The sequence below is a fragment of the Podarcis tiliguerta genome (assembly GCF_965153285.1).
Source record: "Podarcis tiliguerta genome assembly, chromosome: 8".
NCBI lineage: Eukaryota > Metazoa > Chordata > Lepidosauria > Squamata > Lacertidae > Podarcis > Podarcis tiliguerta.
In genome coordinates this window covers 85,652,776-85,675,885 of record NC_139541.1, presented here as the reverse complement: position 1 = coordinate 85,675,885, position 23,110 = coordinate 85,652,776, and the positions used below count along the sequence as shown (strand labels likewise).

The following is a 23,110-nucleotide window of genomic DNA, read 5'->3' as shown; positions in this document are numbered from 1 at the left end:
TAGCACTCAACTAAGAAAACCCCCAGCAGGTTATTACACTGAGAAAACTTAGGCGGAAAACAGTCTTCTCAGCCAAACTACAGAATGAAACGTCACCTGTTCTAAACTAAGAAGGGTCTCTCCCCTTGTATGAAACATAGAGGAGTTTGGATTTGATATCCCGCTTTATCACTACCCAAAGGAGTCTCAAAGCGGCTAACATTCTCCTTTCCCTTCCTCCCCCACAACAAACCCTCTGTGAGGTGAGTGGGGCTGAGAGACTTCAGAGAAGTGTGACTGGCCCAAGGTCACCCAGCAGCTGCATGTGGAGGAGCAGGGAATCCAACCCGGTTCACCAAATTACGAGTCTACTGCTCTTAACCACTACACCACGCTGGTTCTATATTAAACGTAAACAGCATTTAACACTCCAAGAAGAAGACAACTGCAATCTGTTCGCTAGGAAACCTGGCTCCAGAAATAAGGCAGAAATAGCTTTAAAAGATGATACAAAACTCATGGCTCTTATGTCAAGTCTTGAATGCGACGGTTTCTCTACTAAGGTGAACACAGCACAGGCGTACGTGGTGGATGAGACTATTTTATTATAACAAGCTACACACTGGATGGCAGCAGAGGGCCTAAGGTGCTACGAGAAAGGGAGAAGGGAATACGGCTGTGCTCCACACACAGGCTTCTGCTGAAGTCATTTTAGGCATATATGCAAGACTGTCCCCCAAACCCCCCCAGAAAAAAGGAAATCACCTGCTGAGCTGGGGAAAGAAGCAGCAACAGAAAACAAAACACGGAAAATAAAACTTTCTTTGGAGCAAAACTGTACAAGGACATGCTGTACCAGTCTGCAGGTGATATGCTTAAAAAAAGAACGAAATAAAGCAGCCACCCACACAAAAATGGTTTGTCTCTAGGCCTCCAGCAGCTTGCCAAGGAAGCGCAGGTTGAGGATTTTGAGCTGTTCTTCCAAGTCCATGCGGACGATGCCATCCTCGCCGTCAATGCTCAACAGGACGCCGGTGGCCTCTCGGTCCTCTCCCAGGATGACCTTGACCTGCAGGATCGGGAGAAGCTCAGGGTCACTGATCCAAAAGCAGGAGCCACCCCACCCCACACCTCACCCCCCCCCAAAAAAACCCCCACACTGGCCCAAGTGTGCACAGATAGGACCAACAGTAGGGACAATTAACAGATGCAACAACTGTGTGGTACGTTGGCTTGACAGCCACAGACAGAAAGTCTTTGCAGAGGGTGGTGAACAGAGCACATGATATCATGGGCTGTCCCCCGAGCCCATTAGATGACATTGCAAGGGATCGATGCCTTAGGAGAGCGAGAAAAATTCTCAGGGACGACTCACACCCCAGCCAGCACCAATTTAATCTTCTAGCCTCGGGCAGGAGATGTAGAAGTAGAATCAGCCGTACCAACAGACTAAAAAACAGTTTCTATCCGTGGGCTGTTAGGCTGCTGAACAGAATATAGTGCAACTGACTTTCAGGGTTGGTGTGTTAGGCGACAAGAACACAGAGTGCAATGAGATTGAGTGTTTGTGTGTGGGGAGGGAGGCTCGGTTAATTTCATGGGACACGGGTTGTACATTGACAATAAAGGCATTGTTATTAACCGAAAACAACCGTGATTAAAACGGAACGAGCAGCAGTTGTTTACGGTCTCCACCAAATTGGGTTCAAAAGCCTCATACAAAAGGGCTCCCCTGGTCACCGTCACTGCTGCCAGTTTCTTAACCCTCTCCTAGTATTGTCTTTCCTTCTGTGATCCGGAACCGACCCCTGCCAATCAGGAGGGGAGACCATCAACCACCACCGAGAATGAAAGTTGGGGTTGAGCAAGAGCGCTCCTGTGTCAACCCTCTTCAGGACAGGAGAGCACAGTAACTTAGTGCAATGTGGCAACCTGCTTCCCCCTGCCCTCCACTGTTTCGGACTACAGTGGTGCCTAGCAAGACGAAAAGAATCCGTTCCGCGAGTCTCTTCGTCTTGCGGTTTTTTTCGTCTTGCGAAGCAAGCCCATTAGCGGATTAGCGCTATTAGCGCTTTAGCGGCTATTAACGGCTTAAGGGATTAGCGGATTAGCTGCTAAAAGGCTATTAGCGCCTTAGATCAGCTGATAAGCGGCTTAGATCAGCTGTTCAGCGGCTTAGCGAACAGCTGTTAAGCGGCTTAGGGGCTTGGGAAAAAGGCTGGGAGGGGGAAAAAACCCCAGGAATCGCAAGACATTTTCGTCTTGCGAAGCAAGCCCATAGAGAAATTCGTCCTGCGAAGCACCTCCAAAACGGAAAACCCTTTCGTCTAGTGGGTTTTCCGTCTTGCGAGGCATTCGTCTTGCGGGGCACCACTGTATAAACTCTAATGGGAGTGGTACCCCAAAACATCTTGGTTGGGGGACGGCTGCCATACAATATTTTTGCACTTTTTTTTTTTTTTTTAAAAAAAAGAGATCATCACAGCAGAAGGACTTGAGACAGGAGAAACATCTCACACGTACCTTATTGTTCTTGGTTGGTATCACAGGCTCCAGGTGCTCGCTCGAAATGCTGACCACCTTCTCGCTGTCCTTAAGGTAGACTGAGCACATCCCGCCCTGTCAGGGCAGAGGAGGAAGGAGGGACAGAGACAAGAGGGGAGGGATTCAAGGTGACCGGTTGCAGATGTCAGGGCAAGCAAGTAATTAATCCAGAATGCGGCAGCTAAACTGGGGACTGGGAGCGGCCACTGAGAGTCCTGAAAGATCTTCATTGGCTCCCAGTATGTTTCCAAGCACATTTCAAAGTGTTGGTGCTGACCTTTAAAACCCTAAATGGCCTCAAAGACTGCAGACATTAATGGGGTTTTTTTGTTTGTTTTTAATGGGTAGAGCTCCAGTGGAAGAAGAAGAAGAAGAGTTTGGATTTGATATCCCGCCTTTCAGTCCCTTTAAGGAGTCTCAAAGCGGCTAACATTCTCCTTTCCCTTCCTCCCTCACAACAAACACTCTGTGAGGTGAGTGGGGCTGAGAGACTTCAAGGAAGTGTGACTGGCCCAAGGTCACCCAGCAGCTGCATGTGGAGGAGCGGAGACGCGAACCCGGTTCACCAGATTACGAGACTACCGCTCTTAACCACTACACCACACTGGCTCCCAGTGGGATCCTTCATTCCTTATAATGCACTTTATTTGAGAGTAAGGGGCGCTCAGAACTGGGGCCGGGGAAGGAGTAGGGGCGAGAGAACTACACAGAAATTCCTCTGGAGTATGACGAGCACCTAAACAAATCCCTGGCTGTTTCTCACGCCTCACCCAAAACAGCTGTCAAGGCGTTTCATTAGACACATGGGCCACTGGTGAACAAGCCCAGACCAGGGCAGAATGGCTCCTTCTTCTTGAGTCCAGGCCTTAGCCAGACACTTTGCAGGACAAAAATCCCCTGCTCTGCTCCTATTGGGTTTGACCAATGGGAAGCTATGCTACGGAACCCTGCCCAACTCTTTTAATCTCTCCCCACCCCCCGTTCCCCTCCGTCTCCTGACCAACCCATGCAAACAGCTGTATCCATCCATCCACTTACAGTCACGCTGCGGATGACTCCGGTCTGCCCCACGACCTGGCTGTCCAAGTAGGTGTCACGTACTTTGACCTGGATGTCGGTGGTGACCCAGTCGCTGGAGCTCTGCTCGATCCCGGAACCTGGTGTGTGGGGGTTGTAAGCTCCTGGAGAGGGAACCCCTGGGGTCATAGGGCTGTAGCCCACTGGGCTAGGGCTGGGACTAGCCTGGAGAGACAGACAGAAAGTCAACGAGTTATCAGGGTTCGGTTGACGTCAAAGCAAAACGCATCTCTGTGGATTTAACAGAATGCACTGTTAATTATGTGGGACGCGGGTGGCACTGTGGTCTAAACCACAGAGCCTAGGTCTTGCAGAACAGAAGGTTGGCGGCTTGAATCCCCGCGACGGGGTGAGCTCCCGTTGCTCGGTCCCTGCTCCTGCCAATCTAGCAGTTCGAAAGCATGTCAAAGTGCAAGTAGATAAATAGGTACCGCTCCGGTGGGAAGGTAAACAGCGTTTCCGTGCGCTGCTCTGGTTCACCAGAAGCGGCTTAGTTATACTGGCCACACGACCCGGAAGCTGTCTGTGGACAAACGCCGGCTCCCTTGGCCTATAGAGTAAGATGAGCGCCGCAACCCCAGAGTCGTCAGCGACTGGACTTAATGGTCAGGGGTACCCTTACCCTTTCTGCTAATTAGACATCTATAGGATTACGCTGCTGTAACATGTTCCTCGGCTCCCAATATATGGGAATTGGGGTAGTTACATCCCCTTCTTTAAGGTAAAGGTAAAGGGATCCCTGACCATTAGGTCCAGTTGTGACCGACTCTGGGGTTGCGGCGCTCATCTCGCTTTACTGGCTGTGAAAGCCGGCTTTTGTCCACAGACAGTTTTTTCTGGGTCATGTGGCCAGCATGACTAAGCCGCTTATGGCGAACCAGAGCAGCACACGGAAACGCCATTTATCTTCCCGCCGGACTGGTACCTATTTATCTACTTGCACTTTGACGTGCTTTCGAACGGCTAGGTTGGCAGGAGCAGGGACAGAGCAACGGGAGCTCACCCCGTCGCGGGAATTCGAACCGCTGACCTTCTGATCGGCAAGCCCTAGGCTCTGTGGTTTAACCCACAGTGCCACCCGTGTTCCTCACCTTCTTTAGGGCTACTTAAAAAAGGCCTGCATACTCTAAGTGATATAGGGAGGTATACAAATGTAAAATGTAATAAACAGCAATACTGACTGTCTGCTTCTGTGTTTAGACACAGAGGCACAGGTTGATTTATATGTTGCACGAGCTACAGTGCATGTAACTGTGCACATGGCAAGATCTTAAGCTCTTTGCATTTCTGCAATTGATTTAAAAGTTTGCAGGCCCAAATCTTCTATGATACAAGCGTACACGTTCTTTGTGGGAGAGGGAGAATCAGTCCGCAAGCCTTTAGCTGCTTTCAAGGGCAGCAGCCTCAAAGCCATGCTTTTGGTTGCGTGTACTAAGGAGACCCAAACCCTACCCAATCTCAACAGTACCTGGTAAGCCATGGGAGATGGTGTTGGGTGGTAGCTGGCCGGAGAGTGGGTGTTTTGGTAGCCGACTGGGCTAGGCGCCACTTGATGGAAACTCTGCGGGCTTGGACTCGGCTGGTAGGAGCCCTGCGGGGATGGAACGGCGTAGGGAGAAAACTGGTCTGTGTTATACCTGCCAAGAGAGAGAGGGCTTTGGTCAAGAACAGGGAGGAAGGGAGGGAGGGAAACACAGTCAAGTCTTCACTGCCCTGGGGTATCACACTCAGAGAAATGGCATCCTGGTCTTGACCTTTAAAGCCCTTTGTGGCTTAGGGCCCTCGTATCTATGGGACCGCCTCTCCTGGTCTGCCCCACAGAGGACCTTAAGGTCCATGAACAACCAACGTTTAGAGGTCCCAGGAAGTCAGACTATCCTCCACCAGGGCCAGGGCCTTTTCAGTGATGGCTCTGACCTGGTGGAATGCTCTGTCCCAGGAGACCAGGGCCCTACAGGATTTAACTTCCTTCTGCAGGGCCTGTAAGACAGAGCTATTCCACCTGGCTTTTAATTTGAATTCAGCCTGATCTTTTATTTCCCTTTTCTTCCCTCCCCTTTTATGAAGATCACCCGCTCTGAGACCCCACAGCTAATTCTCCCCTGGCCTCCTCGCTGGCCCAAGTAGGACCAATTCAGCCAGCTAGCCCAGGGGATTATCTAATGCTTATTTCCCCTAAATTGATTTTTGAATATTGTTATTCATGTTTTTATACAGTGGTACCTCGCAAGACGAATGCCTCGGAAGACGAAAAACTCGCAAGACGAAAGAGTTTTTCGTTTTCTGAGGTGCTTTGCAAGACGGATTTCCCTATGGGCTTGCTTTGCAAGACGAAACGTCTTGCGCCTTTTTTAAAACCGCCAATGCATTCCTATGGGAAACAGTCAATACACATTGGTGCTTCGCAAGACGAAAAAACTCGTAGAATGAAAAAACTCGCAGAACGAATTAATTTCGTCTTGCGAGGCACCACTGTACTGTATTTTATGCAGCGTTTATAATTGTTTTAAATTTGTTGTTAGCCGCCCTTATACCCGGTGGGGTATAAATAAAATATCATCATCATCATCATCATCATCATCATCCTCCTCCTGAATTGTTTGGGAGAACATCAGTTTACTCCACAGAAGAGGACTGCAAAACACTAAGAAATTCACCCACATCTTAGGCAAATAAAATCCTTTTTGTTTGCTTCCTCCATTCGCAGAGATCAAGAGAGCTCTATGAAGTCCAGGGGGAGATGGGAGAAGGCAACACAAATCCTGAAATAAGCAACAAACCCTCCCTTCCAACTCCAGCGCACTTACATAGCTGGGGTCCCAGGCGTCTGAGGGTTATACGGTGGGTTAACCTGCGGGGAAGAAGGGTCGGGATAGCCAGGAGTCTGTGGGTTGGGGGTTCCGCCGTAGCCTTGTGGAGAAGGGGTGGGCTCGTCGTCAAAACCATAGTCGAACTCTTCATCCGCCCTACAGAAAAGGAAATGGGGGGGGGGAACACAAAAGTGGTCAGCTGGGCCCAAACGGATTCTCGCCTCTCCATCCACCCCCTTGCCCTGAAACCCGCCCTCCTCCTCCTCCGATGAGGAACACCAACCTGGAGGGAGTGTTGGGGTTGTTGGGGTCCCAAGCCCCACTCTGCGCGGGGGTCCGGCTGCCATCGTGCAAGGGGGTTTGAGAGCCGTAGTGAGGAGTCCGGTTTCCTGAAAGATGGAGGCATGTCATGATATTAACACCCAAGACCAGAGGGTGAAAAAGGCAGCATCTTTCACATGTATACCAGTGCTATCCTGGAAATCTCCTTTCTCTTGCTTAATTTATTCCGCTCCTTAAAATTAGTAAGAATAAGAGTTTGAGTTTGATATCCCGCTTTATCACTACCCGAAGTTGTCTCAAAGCGGCTCACATTCTCCTTTCCCTTCCTCCCCCACAACAAACACTCTGTGAGGTGAGTGGGGCTGAGAGACTTCAGAGAAGTGTGACTGGCCCAAGGTCACCCAGCAGCTGCATGTGGAGGAGCGGGGAAGCGAACCCGGTTCACCAGATTACGAGTCCACCGCTCTTAACCACTACACCACACTGGCTCTCAGTAACTTTGAGCTGTGATTCGCTAACTAACAGGAAACCACACCCAACAGGTAAGACCTGACTGTTCTCCCCACCTCTGCCCCCAAGTGCACCCCCCCATCCTCTACTCACCATCATGCGACGGAGTCTGTGACCCATACATTGGCGTGCGGGACCCTGACCCGTACATGGGGGTCTGAGAACCGTACATGGGTGTCCGTGCATAAGTGGAGGTCATGCCACCTGGTTTCTTTGAACCGCTGCCAGAGGGGAAAGGGAAATGCTCGTTAGATAATAACAGAATCTGGACACACACACCCCCTTCACTTTCCAGAAAAGAACAGACCCCGCATTCCCCAGGCATAAGGAGGAGCTATCCATTCATTCTCCATGTGGGCTGGGGCCAATGGGAGCCCGTCATCTAGACACCACCCCACCCCTGCAGCCAATGAACGGCCAGGGATGCTGCTGGGAGTTGTAGTCAAGCAATGCATGGAAGGTCGCCGGCTCCCAAACCTAGTCCCAATTCCTGGTGCTTTAAAATGATTTGCACTAAAAGCTGGGCCAGTCTTAGTCTGAAGGCAGCCCTGTTTAGGGAAGCTTTTAATGTTTGATGCATTACTGTACTTTAATATTTTGTTGGAAGCCACCCAGAGTGGCTGGGGTATAAATAATATATTATTATTATTACTATTACAGTGGTGCCCCGCAAGATGAATGCCTCGCAAGACGGAAAACCCGCTAGACGAAAGGGTTTTCCGTTTTGGAGGTGCTTCGCAAAACAAATTTGCTATGGGCTTGCTTCGCAAGATGAAAATGTCTTGCGATTCCTGGGGTTTTTTCCCCGCTCCTCACCCCCTTTTTCTAAGGCACTAAGCTGCTAATAGCCTTTTAGCAGCTAATCCGCTAATCCCTTAAGCCTTTAATAGCCGCTAATAGCCGCTAAACCGCTAATAGCGCTAATCCGCTAATCTGCTAATGGGCTTGCTTCGCAAGACGAAAAAACCGCTAGACGAAGAGACTCACGGAACGGATTCTTTTCGTCTTGCGCGGCACCATTGTATTTTGTTGGAAGCCACCCAGAGTGGCTGGGGTATAAATAATATATTATTATTATTATTATTATTATTATTATTATTATTAGCAGCAGCTCTGATGGGAAGGTCCGTGAGAGGTTCAAGGAAGTCAACCAGTTTGGTGGAATCATCTTTCCATTGGGGTAACATAAAACCCCTGCTCTCTTTTTCAGCGTATCCACAGTCCCTGAATGCAGGGAGCACAATGCGTTGGCTCTTCTGTGCCTCTGGGAATCCCAGGTAGGAGGGGACCCCAATCTAGTGTATATTACCAGTGCGTGTACAACAGGGGGAGGGAACTTGTGGGCACCCAGCTGCCACTACAACCTCCCCCATCCCTGACCCCTGGCCTTTGAGTCCAGCAACTTCTGGCAGACCCCATAGGTCCCTCCCCCTCTGCCCCACCAGGGCTTGCAGGAGTTAGGTGTCTAAAGTGCCTTCCCACGCTGCCCCTCTGTATCCCTTATTCAATCCTGAACCCAAACACATTGCCCTGCTGGCTCTTACAAGGTCGTGAGGCGCTGTCGGTCCACAGAGATGGTCTGGCAGGTGGAATGTAGCTCCACGCGGGCGGTGGATTCCGTGGCATCCTTGACCATGCCGATGTAGCCTGTGAGAGATCGGAACCAAGCTTGTTAACCTGGGACACGTAGGGTATGGGGATATTCCGTTCCACCTTAAGGAACAGGCATGGCCGTTGTGTGTCACATGCCTGTTTACACTCCAGCACAGCTTGCTGGGAACTTCCGTTTGCGTATAGCTCTTGCTTTTGACACGAAGGAGACCAGACATGTTTCCTTTTGTCCTGATGTACGCTGAATAAACGGCTGGTAAATATGCTCACACAGCCTCTCCTGCCACTTCTGTTTGCACAGTGTTTACGCTGCTGAGTAGCCTGCCCGGGCTTCTGAAGCTCGGGTCGCAGATTCATGCTGCACCAAAGACTGGAGTTCGCCTGGCACACCGGCCGGTGGGCTGGAGCCAGCTGGGGGCCTGCCAATTGCCCCCATTTCCTTGGCTGCATGCCAACATAGGGGGCACTGCCAAACTAAGCCAGCTTCCTCCACCACATGCCTGGGAAACTGAATCCCTCATCTGTGGATGTCCAGCACTGCAAACCCATTTTCATTTAACTGCGGATCACTTACAATCCCAGGGCTTCAGGGGGTGATAATCCTGGAAGGGGCGAGTTAAGAACATAAGAAGAGCGCTGCTGGATCAGACCAAAGGCCCATCTACCCCAACATCCTGCTCTCAGCAGCCAACCAGACGCCCCTTATAGTAAACCTGCAAGCGCAACTTGAACTTATGCTTTATGAATCTGTCTAATAGCTGCATACCAAGGGGGGGCCTTTAACCTCATGCAGCTACCACCTCCAGGGAAGGTAATGACGATCAACTCAGCTGAAAATGGCTTTTCAGGAGTACTGGGAGTTCTTTCCAAACCAGTTTCCCCAGTCCTGTCCTAATTAATGTGCTGCAAAACTAACAGGAGACAACCTGGAAACACTGCTGTTTTAATCACTTTAATATTGTGTTTTTAACCTGCTCCCGATAGTGAAAGGTGGGCAAGAAATCTTACAGTAATGCCACCAACAGCCCACAGCCTGCTATCCTTTAAGCCTCTATCAGTTGCTCTCCTGAAACAAGAGCAAGAACTTGGACCGTGTTCCTGCCCCCGAGCGAGGGGACAGCTTACCTTTGTAGGGGCCTTGGGAAATCCGCACGGTCTGCCCAATGAGGTCGTTATCTCTGCGCCCGCGGCCTCGGCTCATCCCGCCTCCTCCAAAGCCGCCGCGCTGCCCTGCAGAGTGGGAGGGAGAACACGGAGGTGTAGCACAGAAACGCAAACGCTCCCAAAGAGACCCCGGCTTGTCGGAAACGTCAGTGGTTGCAAGCCTGGGAAGATGCAGAATGTGCATCTTCCTCCCCTGCTGTAGTCCTGCACAACCTCCCCCCCCAATCTCATCAACACCGTCAGTTAAGGCAGGTAGCCGTGTTGGTCTGACGCGGTCAAAATATATATAAAAAATAAAATAAAAATTGTCCAATAGCACCTTAGAGACCAACTAAGTTTGTTCTTGGTACAGCGGTGCCTCGCAAGACGAAATTAATTCGTTCCGCGAGTTTTTTCGTAGAGCGAGTTTTTTCATCTTGCGAAGCACCACGGCGGGGAGGGGTGGGGAGAAGCAGGGCAGCTGCCGCAGCCGGTCCTTGGACTCACCCGCGCCTTGTGGACACCGCGCGACGCGGCTGCTGGAGGGCGGCGGGGCTCAGGAGTGCGACTCCGGCTGCAATGCTGGCTGCTGGCGGCAACAGCTCCTGAGGGGAGCGCGCGAGGGCGGTGGGCAGCGGCGCGAGGCAGCCAGAAGGTCGGCCGGAAGGTGGGAGGGAGCTGGAGGAGCGAGGAAGCGTGCGTGCGTGCGTGCATGCAGTGACCGTCGCCATGACAGGAGAGGCAGGGCCGTTTCGTCTAGCGAAGCAAGCCCTTAGAAAAATCCATCTTGCGAAGCACCTCAGAAAACGAAAAACCCATTCGTCTAGTGAGTTTTTCGTCTTCCAAGGCATTCGTCTTGCGGGGCACCACTGTATAAGCTTTCGTGTATAAGCTTCAGATATCTGAAGAAGTGTGCATGCACACAAAAGTTTATACCAAGAACAAACTTAGTTGGTCTCTAAGGTGCTACTGGACAATTTCTTTATTATTATATATATATATATCATCAATTAAATTTGCATACCACCCTACACCCACAGACCTTAGGGCACAACGTAAAAATTACAATACTGTACAGTGGTACCTTGGTTTAAGAACAGCTCAGTTTATGAATAACTTGGGTTAAGAACACTGCAAACCCGGAAGTAGGTGTTTTGGTTTGTGAACTTTGCCTTGGAAGCAGAACATGTTCCGCTTCCTCTTGAGTGTAAATTGAGGCCCCCGCTGCTATGGGAAAGCACGCCTTGGTTTAAGAAAGGACTTCCGGAATGGATCAAGTTCGTAAACCAAGGTACCAGTGTATAAAAAAACAGAAAATACATAACAAAAGGGAAGACAACCCGATAATTCCCCCCACATTTTTTAAAGGGCCTCAGGTGTCAATCAACCTTTCCCACTGGCAGCGAAGAAGCAGGTGCGTGTCAGCGTTCAGTTTTGGAGGGATTTGGTAATTGTTTTAGTGCCTAGAATAACAGACTCACAGTGCACCTCCTTGCTGGGGGGAGGGGGGCAAAAGGGTGCAACTCAGTTCCCAGGACGCACCAGCATACATACCTCCGGCGCTGGGATGCATGGGACTGTTGATGCGAGGACTCATGGGCTGGAAGCCGCCAATGGTGAAGTTTGTGACATCCCGGGGCTGGGGGGAAATAAGAGGAATGAAAACAGCAGTAAGCCCCAACCACACACCCCGCAATCTGGCACAATGCTTCGGAAAAGGACTCCGTGAGGAGCAGGAGGGGAGAGGGTTAGAATATTCTGTTCCACCTTAAGGGACAGGCATGAGACTGTTGTGTGTCACACGTCTGTTTACACCCCAGCACAGCTTGCTGGGAACTTCCGTTTGTGTATAGCTTTCGCTTTTAGCTGTCTTGCTTTGGACGCAAAGGGGATCGGACATGTTTTCCTTTTGTCCTGATGCTGAATAAACGGCTTGTAGATATGCTTACACAACCTCTCCTGCCGCTTCTGTTTGCGCGTTATCTCTGCTGAGTTGCGTGCCCCAGCTTTTGAAGCTGTGGGTCGCAGATGCTGCAACAAGGACTGGAGATCGCCCGGCACCCTGGCCAGTGGGCTGGAGGCAGCTGGGGGCCTGCCAATTGCCCCCGTTTCCTTGGTTGTATGCCAACAGAGAGGGTGCTCTTGCTTTTGGTTGGGGGGGGGGAGAGGGTGGTCCCAGAGCCATCCTTTGCTCCTGCTAACACCAGAACTGGTGGACATCTAACAATGCTGATGTTTGAAGATTCAGGATGGGGGAAAACAAAGCACTTGTTAAAACAGAGCATAGTGGAAATGGCTGCCACAGGAGGCAGTGATGGCTACTAGACACCATTGCTCTACTTTGATTCCCAGTTTCAGGAGGCTGCAGGAGGGGGGAGGGCTGCTTTTGTGTTCAGGTCCTGCTTGCAAGCTCCCCATTGAGGCAGCTGGTTAGCCACTGTGAGAAGAGGACTGTCTGGCCAGAGTGGTGCATGCTCTGGATATCTCCGGCTTGGACCACTGCAATGCGCTCTACGTGGGGCTACCTTTGAAGGAGACCCGGAAATTACAACTAATCCAGAATGCGGCTCCCAGTACGTTTCCAGGCAGAATTCAAAGTGTTGGTGCTGACCTCTAAAGCCCTAAACGGCCTCAAAGGCCCAGTATCCCAGAAGGAGCATCTCCACCCCCATCATTCTGCTGGACACCAAGGTCGAGAACCAAGGGCCTTCTGGCGGTTCCCTCACTGTGAGAAGTGAGGTTACAGGGAACCAGGCAGAGGGCCTCCTTGGTAGTGGCGCCTGCCCTGTGGAACACCCTCCCATCAGATGTCAAGGAAATAAGCAGCTATCCTATTTTTAAAAGACATCTGAAGGCAGCCCTGTTTAGGGAAGTTTTTAATGTTTGATGCTGTATTGTTTTTATTATTCGGTTGGAAGCCGCCCAGAGGGGCTGGAGAAACTCAGCCACATGGGCGGGGTATAAATAAAAACAACAACAATAATAATAATAATAATAGGAGGCTGGACAAGATGGGCGAATGGCCTGACGCAGCAGGATCTTATTATTTATTATTTGTTAAATTTTTAGACCACACTATAACCTTAGATCTCAGGACGGTTCAAACCTAAAATCGCAATTTCTGTTTGGCCACTATGGGAGGCAGGTTGCTGGACTAAAAAGCCTCTGCTTAGGACCTTGTGAAACCTGAAGGACTACTCAATCCGACAGCCGTGACAGACCATTGTGGATGACGAGGAGAGAAAACAATTTGCTTCGTGCAAACTTTACTCGGCCTTAGGGTTACCCCTCCAACCAACTTCTTTACATCGCAAGGTTATCAAATGTACCGTATTTTTCGCCCTATAGGACGCACTTTTTCCCCTCCAAAAATGAAGGGGAAATGTGTGTGCGTCCTATGGGGCGAATACAGGCTTTCGCTGAAGCCTGGAGAGCGAGAGGGGTCGGTGCGCACCAACCCCTCTTGCTCTCCAGGCTTCAGGAAGTTCTGCGCAACCCTCCGGAGCCCGGCGCGAAGCCGCGCCGGGCTCTGAAGGGTTGCGCAGAGCTGCCTGCGTTCCCGGGCTTCCGGCAGCTCTGCGCAACCCTTGGGAGCCCGGCGCCAAGCCGCGCCGGGCTCTGGGGGGTTGCACAGAACTGCCTGCGCTCCCGGGCTCCACGCAGCTCTCCGCAAGCCTGGGGAGACCGGCACGGCTCCCTAGGCTTGTGGATAGCAGGCTGTTCTGGGGCTGGGGAAGCTCGGGCTTCCCCCGCGCCAGCCCCATGCCTGGGGGGGGGGGGATAATTTTTTTCCCTTATTCCCCCCCCCAAAAAAAACCCCTAGGTGCGTCCTATAGGGTGGTGCGTCCTATGGGGCGAAAAATACGGTATTAGTCAGAGGGCAGCTAGTAGCAATGTTGAACCACTGATGTCCTTTCTAAAAATGAGGACGCTGAGATGTGTTCACATGGAGGTGTGCATATTATCAACAACAGTAAGGTTCCAAAGAAATCAAAAACAAAGCGCTAAGTAGGTTTATGCATGGAGAACAAGGTCTGCTCACACAATAGAACCCCCCACCCAACAGTTCCATGCAAGCAACAACGTACCTGAATCCCACCCCCTGCCCCAAATCTATTGCCAGCAACTGCTGGTTGGTCAGAGGGGTTGCAACCAAAATTAACATGCCCCTCCTGAAAGAAGGTGAACTACTTTCCCTTCTTACCTTTGAGCCCCCGGCCAGAACCAAATGGCGCGTCTTGCACACAAACATGCCCCCGTTTTCCACCAGCTTCTTGCAATGCAGGAAAGCGAAGCTTCTGAAGAGGTGGCGGATCTCGCCCTCGCGACCCTGGAAGGAGAGGGATGCAGCAAGGGGCACATTAGTTCAATGGCCTCCGCACAACAGGCAGGCAGAGCTGTTCGATGCAATGGGCAGGATGCCCTGCGCACGCCAGCTGTGCAGCTCAGCACCCGCGGGGCCCAGCCTGCCCTGCTCCTCACCGAGTGGGGCCCGTCGATGACTTTCACGATGTCTTTGACGTGGATGTTGTTCTGCTCAGAGTCCAGCGCCACGGCAAAGCGGTTGTCCTTCTTCCGGTTCACAGCCTGGTGCCTGACTGTCACCACTTTGCCATACATGTTGAGGACCTGGGGGGGGGGATCAGAGTTGCAGGGTTGGGAGATGTGGAAGGTGGGAAAACACACCCTCTGCTCCCTGGGATTCTTTGATGAATGCTGTATGATGAGCATATGCTATGTCCTTGCACACGTGTGCATACACAAGATCAGCTGATGGTAAAAGGTAAAGGACCCCTGGGATGGTTAAGTCCAGTCAAAGGCGACTATGGGGTGTGGCGCTCATCTCACTTTCAGGCCGAGGGAGCTGGCGTTTGTCCACAGACAGCTTTGCAGGTCATGTGACCAGCAGGACTAAACCGCTTCTGGCACATTGGGACACTGTGACAGAAACCAGAGCAGCGCAGAGAAACGCCGTTTACCTTCCCGCCGCAGCGGTACCTATTTATCTACTTGCACCGGTATGCTTTCCAACTGGTAGATTGGCAGAAGCTGGGACCGAGCAACGGGAGCTCACCCCGTCGTGTGGATTCAAACTGCCGACCTTCTGATCGGCAAGCCGAAGGGGCTCAGTGGTTTAGACCACAGCGCCACCAGCTGAAAATGACTTATTGTGCCTTAACCGTTAAGAGATCCCAAGTGAACATTCTTGCTTTATAATTTAATTTTTTTAAAAAAACATTCGTCAGTTCTGGATTTGATCCATTAAGGAAAACAAAGTAAAATAAAACCACGCGAGGTGCAATCTCTGATGTAAGGAATGGAAGTCAGCTGGCAGATGAAGCTGATGGACTATATGGAAATGGCGGAAATGACTGGCAGAATCCGAGACCAGGGAGAAGAGTCGATGGAAGAAGATTGGAAAAATTTTAAAGTATATTTACAGAAATATTGCAAAATTAATGAATGTTAGAAGATTGGAATGAAGTTATATGGTTTTAGCAGAAATGTTATAAAGAATTAAGTAAATACTGATTGTTAATGGGCTAAAGTGGAAAATTTAAAGTTAAACTGTGTTAGGATAAATTATAGAACAAAAATTGAGAAAGAGGGAAAGGATTTGCTGAACCAGCTAATTTGAACTAGAATACAAAAAAGGGAGGCGTGAGGAAGTCGAGGAAACAAGCATATGAAAGATAAAGAAATGAAATTTGGGTGTGTTTTTAAATGTTTTAGTCTTTTTCTTGTTGTTTTGCTGTATTGTTTTTTCTTTCTAGTTTTGATGTATTATTTGTTAAATTTTTTAATTGTTTTTTCCTTTCTTTTTTACCCTTTCTTTTCTTTGTAATTATTAAACATTTAATAAATATTATTTTTTTTAAAAAAAGGAATGGAAGGCAGCCACTCCCATAACCCAACCAACCCGCAAAGGCAGCCCCCCCCCACCTACCTGGAAGGTCTCCCGCTCCAGGCGGACAATGACCCCCACTGTCTGGGGGTCCAGCTGCACCAGCTCCCCCCACTCATGCTGGCCGCCCACATCCACGCCAGAGGCTGTCTCCGAGCAGAGCTGGAGGTCTCGGGGGAGGACTTTGAGCTGCAGGAGGGAAGGGAGTCATCTCAAAAAGGCACTTTTGGCATTCTGACTTACGTAACAAAGCACAGATGCAGAAAGGAGAGATAATCACGAGCTTGGTCCAAAGGCAGGAGGCTGGGGATGTGTGAGTGGTAAGGTAGAATCATAGAATCGTAGAGTTGGAAGAGACCACAAGGGCCATCGAGTCCAACCCCCTGCCAAGCAGGAAACACCATCAGAGCACTCCTGACATATGGTTGTCAAGCCTCTGCTTAAAGACCTCCAAAGAAGGAGACTCCACCACACTCCTTGGCAGCAAATTCCACTGTCGAACAGCTCTTACTGTCAGGAAGTTCTTCCTAATGTTTAGGTGGAATCTTCTTTCTTGTAGTTTGAATCCATTGCTCCGTGTCCGCTTCTCTGGAGCAGCAGAAAACAACCTTTCTCCCTCCTCTATGTGACATCCTTTTATATATTTGAAGATGGCTATCATATCACCCCTGAACCTCCTCTTCTCCAGGCTAAACATGCCCAGCTCCCTTAGCCGTTCCTCATAAGGCATCGTTTCCAGGCCTTTGACCATTTTGGTTGCCCTCCTCTGGACACGTTCCAGTTTGTCAGTGTCCTTCTTGAACTGTGGTGCCCAGAACACATGGTACACATCGCCCAAAACCAACGAGCCTCTCAAGACACCCCACCACCACCAAGGCCGAGGCAGAGGCTGTTCTTCTCTGCCTGCCACCCCCACTCACCTCGTGCATTGTGAGGTCGGAGAAAAGGATTACGAAGTTCTCCTCCACACGGACTATCAGTCCCGTGTCGCCCTCAAAGCGGCCGGCAATCACCTTCACGTGGTCCCCCATTTTGAAGTATTTGCGCAACTCTTGGGCCGGGAATTCTAGCATGTCCTAGTGGGGGAGAGAACAAATAATTGCTGGGAATTGCAGGAAGGGAGAGGGCTCTTGCGCTTGAATCCTGCTTGTGGTTTTTCCATGATGGGCATCTCGCTGACCACAGCGAGACCAGGATGCTGGACTAGGTGGGCCACTGGGCAGATCTAGCAGGCTCTTCTTATATTCCGTCACGATAAACGAAGCCAGCCAGTAAAAAAAACAGTGTGTGTCTCCTGGTCTGCCCCACAGAGGACCTTAAGGTCCATGAATAACCATAGTTTAGAGGTCCCGGGCCCTAAGGAAGTCAGACTATCCTCCACCAGGGCCAGGGTCTTCTCAGTGATGGCTCCGACCTGGTGAAATCCTCAGTCCCATGAGACTAGGGCCCTTCAGGATTTAACCTCCTTCCGTCAGGCCTGTAAGACAGAGCTATTCCGCCGGCTTTTAATTTGAATTCAGCCTATCTTTTATTCCCCTTCCTTCCCTCCCCCTCCCCTTTTATGAAGATGACCCGCTCTGAGACCCAACAGCTCATTCTCCCCTGGCTTCCTCGCTGGCCCAAGGAAGACCAATTCAGCCAGCTAGCACTGGGGATTATCTAATTGATTTTTGAATTTTATTGTTATTCATGTTTTCACACTGTATTTTATGCTGCTTTTATAATTAAGTGTTTTAAAGTGTTTTAAATTTGTTGCTAGCCACCCTGGGCCCGGTTTTTGAACCGGGAAGGGGCGGTATAAATAAAAATTCATTATTATTATTATTATTATTATTATTATTATTCATGCAGGCATCTCATCTAGGATGCTGGACTAAATGGGTCTTAGGCCTAATCCAGCAGGACTCAAGGTGTCTGTGCTCATCCTTGCCGCAAGCAGGCACTCCCCCACCCCCCCAGCAAAGGGGGCTCACTCCCATGTCACATTTCAGCTTGCAGTTATAGATATCGCTTGGCAAACAGCCTACATTGGCTGTTCCCTGACTTTGGGGGCCATTGGACCCACGTACCTATGGGACCACCTCTCCTGGTATGCCCCGCGGAGGACCTTAAGGTCCACAAATGACAACATTTTGGAGGTCCCAGGTCGCAAGGTGGTTAGATTGGTCGCAACTAGGGTCAAGGCCTTTTCAGTGCTGGCCCCGACTTGGTGGAACGCTCTGTCACAAGAGACTAGGGCCCTGCGGGACTTGACATCTTTCCGCAGGGCCTGCAAGACGGAGCTGTTCTACCTGGTCTTTGGTTTGGACTCAGTCTGACCCTTATGTTTTCCCTCCCCTTATGGTTTTCATCTATGGGCTACTTTTAAAATGAGTCTGCATTTTAAACTGCATTTTAAATTGTCCCGTCCCCCCATTATGATTTTACTGTAATTTTACTGGTGTTGGCCACCCTGAGCCCAGCTCTGGCTGGGGAGGGTGAGGTATAAATAAAATTTATGATGATGATTATCCCCATGGCTCCATAAATTATTCCCCAGTCCCTCCTGCCCTACAGAAAGCATTATTCAGAACAGAGGTTGGCACAACCCACATAAGGAAAATAATAACACAACACAATTCAGAACAGTGACCATTGATTGCACATCCATTTGAAATCCAATTAAAACTACAGTGGTGCCTCGCAAGACGAAATTAATTTGTTCGTTTTTTTGTCTTGTGAATTTTTTCGTCTTGTGAAGCACCACTGTGTATTGACGGTTTCCCATAGGAATGCATTGGCGGCTTGAAAAAAAAGGCGCAAGACGTTTTCGTCTTGCGAAGCAAGCCCATAGAGAAATCCGTCTTGCGAAGCAACTCAGAAAACGAAAAACTCTTTCGTCTTGCAAGTTTTTCATCTTGCGAGGCATTCATCTTGCGAGGTACCACTGTATTTAGGTTGAATTAATTCAATGAAGCAGATGAACTCTATCCAGTGATCTAAGCTTTCCAAAGCCATTTACACTCCCCGGGGCCCCCTAGGTAATCCCACTGCCCGCTTGGGAACTACTGGCTGGCATCATAATGCACTCGGGATGCCATGATGCCAGAGGGAGGAAGGGAGAAGACAGGGAGCCACCGTACCTTGAGGTCTTCGTGCTTCGGCATGATGGTGATCTTGTTCCCGTCCACGCTCAGGATCTTGCCTTGCAGGTTGATCAACTCCCCCTCACACACCTCCACGTTGTCGCCGGGCTGGAAGTTGTGTTCCCGCTCCTTCCCTGAAAGACGGAAGGAGGAGATGAAGCTGATGGACTACAGGGAAATGGCGGAAATGGCCGGCAGAATCCGAGACCAGGGAGAAGAGTCGGTGGAAGAAGATTGGGAAAAATTTAAAGTATATTTACAGAAATATTGCAAAATTAATGAATGTTAGAAGAATGCTGGATTGAAGTTATATGGTTTTAGCAGAAGGAATATTAAGAATGATATGAACAGTAAGTGTTAATGTGTTAAATTGGAAAATTGAAAGTTAAATTGTGTTAGGATAAATTATAGAACAAAAATTGGGAAAGGATTTGCTGAATTAGCTTTTGAACTAGAATACAAAAAAGGGAGGTGTGAGGAAGTCGAGGAAACAAGTAAGTGAAAGATAATGATATGGAATTTGGATGTGTTTTTTTCTTTTTATTATGCTGTTTTGATGTATTGTTCTTTTTTCTTTTTCTTTTTCCCCCCTTCTTATTTTTGATGTATTGTTTGTTGGATTTTTCATTGTTTCTTTTTTCTCTTACACTTTTTTGTAACTATAAAACTTTTAACAAATATCTTTTTTTTAACAAAACAAAAAAACGGAAGGAAGCAAGTGGGCAACCTGCCACAGCCCCCTTCCCGAGAGAGGACAGCATGCGGCGAGTTCCAATGGCCTTGGCCTACCTGGAAGGCACAATGGACCCGGGACAATTGGAGGCTGTGGGTCCTCTTGGCGAGGATCCGCCTGAGCTAGGAGCAAATGCCTGGGGAGTCACGGAGGAGGCGGGAACCAGAGGCGGCCAAGGCCAGCAGCCTCACTCTACGTGGGGCTGCCCTTGAGACTGACCCAGAAACTCCAGCGGGTGCAGAATGCTGCGGCGAGACTCCTTACGGCGTCCTTGCTGCGTGATTACATTCACCCGGTGCTATACCAGCTGCACTGGCTACACCGGTGGAGTACAGGGTCAGGTTCAAGGTGCTGGTTTTAACCTTTAAAGCCCTATACAGCCTAGGACCCTCATACCTACGGGGGACCGCCTCTCCTGGTATGTCCCACGGAGGACCTTACAGTCTTCAAATAAAAACATCTTGGAGCTCCTGGGCCGCAGAGAGGTTAGGCTGGCCTCAACCAGAGCCAGGGCCTTTTCGGCTGTGGCCCCAATCTGGTGGAACGCTCGGTCACAAGAGACTAGGGCCCTGAGGGACTTGACATCTTTCCACAGGGCCTGCAAGACAGAGCTGTTCCTCCAGGCCTTTGGCCAAGGCAGTCTGACCCCCTCCTTTGGTAATCCTCACAGAACTCTAGCCCAATGGTTGCCATGAATTTGATTTAGAATTAATTTTAAAAGGAATTGATTTTAGAATGTTGTGTTACTTTTACTGCTGTTAGCCGCTCTGAGCCCGGCTTCGGCTGGGGAGGGCAGGATATAAATAAAATTTTATTGTTATTATCATTATTACCTGTGCTTTCCGTCACTACCTCCAAGTCAATGCCTTCGGGTTGGTCTTCAAATTTCTCCAGCTCGGAGAGAGTGGGCTTCACTCCTTCTGTGATCTGACGATGCCCAGGAAACAGCACGGGTGGTTTGGAGGGGGAGAGAAAGCAAAAGGACACAGAGCAGGCTGAGAGGGTGGGAAGCACAGAGGCAGCACCATCTACACCAATACTGAACTTTTTCAAAGGCCTCTCCACTCCCTGCTTCTGCCAGGGCTGATTTGCAGATCTCACGCCCCAGGGACATTGATTGCATCAGGAGGAACTACCCAGGACACATCAGCACCGGCAGATGCAAAGCAGGCACCGGCGGGTGCCTGTTAGAGAACACAGTCCTGGTCTGGCTGGACCAATGCCTTCTCACTAAGTTCGAGTCAGCCTCCAGTGCAGGATGTCAGCCACCTGCCATTTACTCTTATACAGTGGTGCCTCGCAAGACGAAAAGAATCCGTTCCGCGAGTCTCTTCGTCTTGCGGTTTTTTTCGTCTTGCGAAGCAAGCCCATTAGCGGATTAGCGCTATTAGCGGTTTAGCAGCTATTAGCGGCTATTAAAGGCTTAAGGGATTAGCGGATTAGCTGCTAAAAGGCTATTAGTGGCTATTAAAGGCTTAAGGGATTAGCGGATTAGCTGCTAAAAGGCTATTAGCGGCTTAGATCAGCTGATAGGTGGCTTAGATCAGCTGTTAAGCGGCTTAGATCAGCTGTTAAGCCGCTTAGCGAACAGCTGTTAAGCTGCTTAGGGGCTTGGGAAAAAGGGGGGGGGGGAGGAAAAAAACCCCCAGGAATCGCAAGACATTTTCGTCTTGCGAAGCAAGCCCATAGCAAATTCGTTTTGCGAAGCACCTCCAAAACAGAAAACCCTTTTGTCTAGCGGGTTTTCCGTCTTGCGAGGCATTCGTCTTGCGGGGCACCACTGTACAACAAGGGCCTATACCGCAGCAGTCCTCTTCCACCCACTCTATTGCTCAGGGCCCCCCCAATCCTTACCACGGCAGACATAGCAAAGCTCTTGAAGAGGAAGCCCTTCCTGCTGTAGCGGTTCCCCTCAAAGATGAGGAAATCCCCATCGGAGGCCACGTCGCCGCCCAAAGACCTGGAAATGAAGGGATGGAGAGGCTTAGCAGTTAGCGTGACCAGCAGCAAGAGAGCAGCTGGAGATGGACACACTGGGCCTGCGTTGGGTTCCCCAGGAAGACAGAATCTGCAGCTGTCCTCACTCAGCCAACAGTCTTTCTGCCCTGGGTTCCCCCTCTCAGGCCCTTCAGCACCTGCCTCCTCTCCAAATCTGGAAACCCCCCCTTCCCCGCCCTTCTGGACTCTCACCGGATCTTTTCGGCATCAAAGAGGCGCTGCGGCGGGCGCTTGAACTTCTTCCGTTTGGCAAACCAGTCTTTCTGAAATGGGAGAGGAGGAGGCAGGGTTTGCGACGGGAGAAGCAACCCAGGAAGTGTGGTGGTTTTAGAGAGAATTTAAAGCTACAAGTGGCTAATCCCCAGCTAGGGGCCTCACCTGCCTCCCAAAATTATGGAGGCAGAGGCATAAATAAAAGTAAATAAATAAAGGAGACGATCCTAAAGGAGAGACCTGGGTGTGTCCAGTGTGCACATGCAGGTGTGGGTGGCCACGCCCACCTCTGGCCACGCCCACTGATGACCAGAACATCCCAACTCATCCAACTGGCCAAGGGAGAAGGCAGCTTACAGGGGAGAAAAGGTCAGTTTGCTCTCGTTTTAGGGAAACGCATCTCTGAATTACACTGGAGCCAACAGAACTTCAGTCTCTGCAGACCCGGCTCCCAAGGGCGGCTGCTTCTGTTCTGACACACCAAAGGGTGAAAATGAAGCACCTCTCCCCTTTCTCAGCCCACCAAACCTGGAATAACCAGAGGGGAAAAAACAGAGCCCCAGCGGAAGCACCCAAAAGGTCCTGCAATGAGCCGAGCCAACATACCAGGCTCATGCGGGCTTTGATGCGGTCGAAATCGATACGGGGAATCATCTTCAGGGAAATCTGATTCTGGCTGGGCTCCACGTAATCCACCTAAGGGGAAGGGAGGGAAAAGACATTGGTCGGCGTTCAGATTACAAGCAACACAGCTCAAGCGCAAACTCCTTGCTCAAAGGCAGGGGTCTCTAGCCTCCAACTTGTGCAATCCAGACCACAGGATTCTCCATGTAGCATGCACTGGTGTCCAAACTTTTTTTCAAAGAGGGTCAGATTTGATGAAGTGAAGGGCCGTGGGGGCCAACCAAAAGACCAACCAGTTGTTGAGCTTTTTATAGGATTGAAGTTGTTGAGCTTTTTGGGGGCTTGGAATTGTTGAGTTTTTAAAGGATTTTACCTTAGGGAAATAAACTGCCGCAGGGGCTGGACTAAACAGACTGGTGGGCTGAATTAGGAATGGACTTTGGACATGCCTGTGGAGGATTGATAAATTGTTATGTGGAAATTGGTTAATAATTTTTTTTTTTAAAGAAAGTTAATAAAGCAAAAGACAACTTTATGGGCTTAAATAAAAAAAAGC

General features: G+C 50.0%; 1 protein-coding gene across 3 annotated transcripts in view; it reads right to left on the bottom strand.

Moving 5' to 3' along the window:
• Window positions 1-564: 564 nt before the first annotated feature.
• The window catches only part of SUPT5H (SPT5 homolog, DSIF elongation factor subunit), a 37,077-nt gene continuing 14,531 nt past the window's right edge, over window positions 565-23,110 (bottom strand). For all 3 annotated transcript variants that reach the window (XM_083454843.1, XM_083454844.1, XM_083454845.1), the window contains 19 exons: window positions 22,537-22,626; window positions 21,910-21,980; window positions 21,574-21,679; window positions 20,553-20,646; window positions 18,984-19,120; window positions 16,782-16,937; window positions 15,904-16,050; window positions 14,439-14,585; window positions 14,161-14,286; window positions 11,511-11,595; window positions 9,939-10,043; window positions 8,747-8,849; window positions 7,296-7,423; window positions 6,694-6,799; window positions 6,408-6,566; window positions 5,069-5,237; window positions 3,562-3,765; window positions 2,503-2,598; window positions 565-1,048 (listed from right to left, as the gene is read on the bottom strand). In XM_083454843.1, the coding sequence (XP_083310969.1) occupies window positions 905-1,048; window positions 2,503-2,598; window positions 3,562-3,765; window positions 5,069-5,237; window positions 6,408-6,566; window positions 6,694-6,799; window positions 7,296-7,423; window positions 8,747-8,849; window positions 9,939-10,043; window positions 11,511-11,595; window positions 14,161-14,286; window positions 14,439-14,585; window positions 15,904-16,050; window positions 16,782-16,937; window positions 18,984-19,120; window positions 20,553-20,646; window positions 21,574-21,679; window positions 21,910-21,980; window positions 22,537-22,626 (2,373 nt within the window). In that variant the 3' untranslated portion in view covers window positions 565-904. The remainder of the gene's footprint in view (window positions 1,049-2,502; window positions 2,599-3,561; window positions 3,766-5,068; window positions 5,238-6,407; window positions 6,567-6,693; window positions 6,800-7,295; window positions 7,424-8,746; window positions 8,850-9,938; window positions 10,044-11,510; window positions 11,596-14,160; window positions 14,287-14,438; window positions 14,586-15,903; window positions 16,051-16,781; window positions 16,938-18,983; window positions 19,121-20,552; window positions 20,647-21,573; window positions 21,680-21,909; window positions 21,981-22,536; window positions 22,627-23,110) is intronic.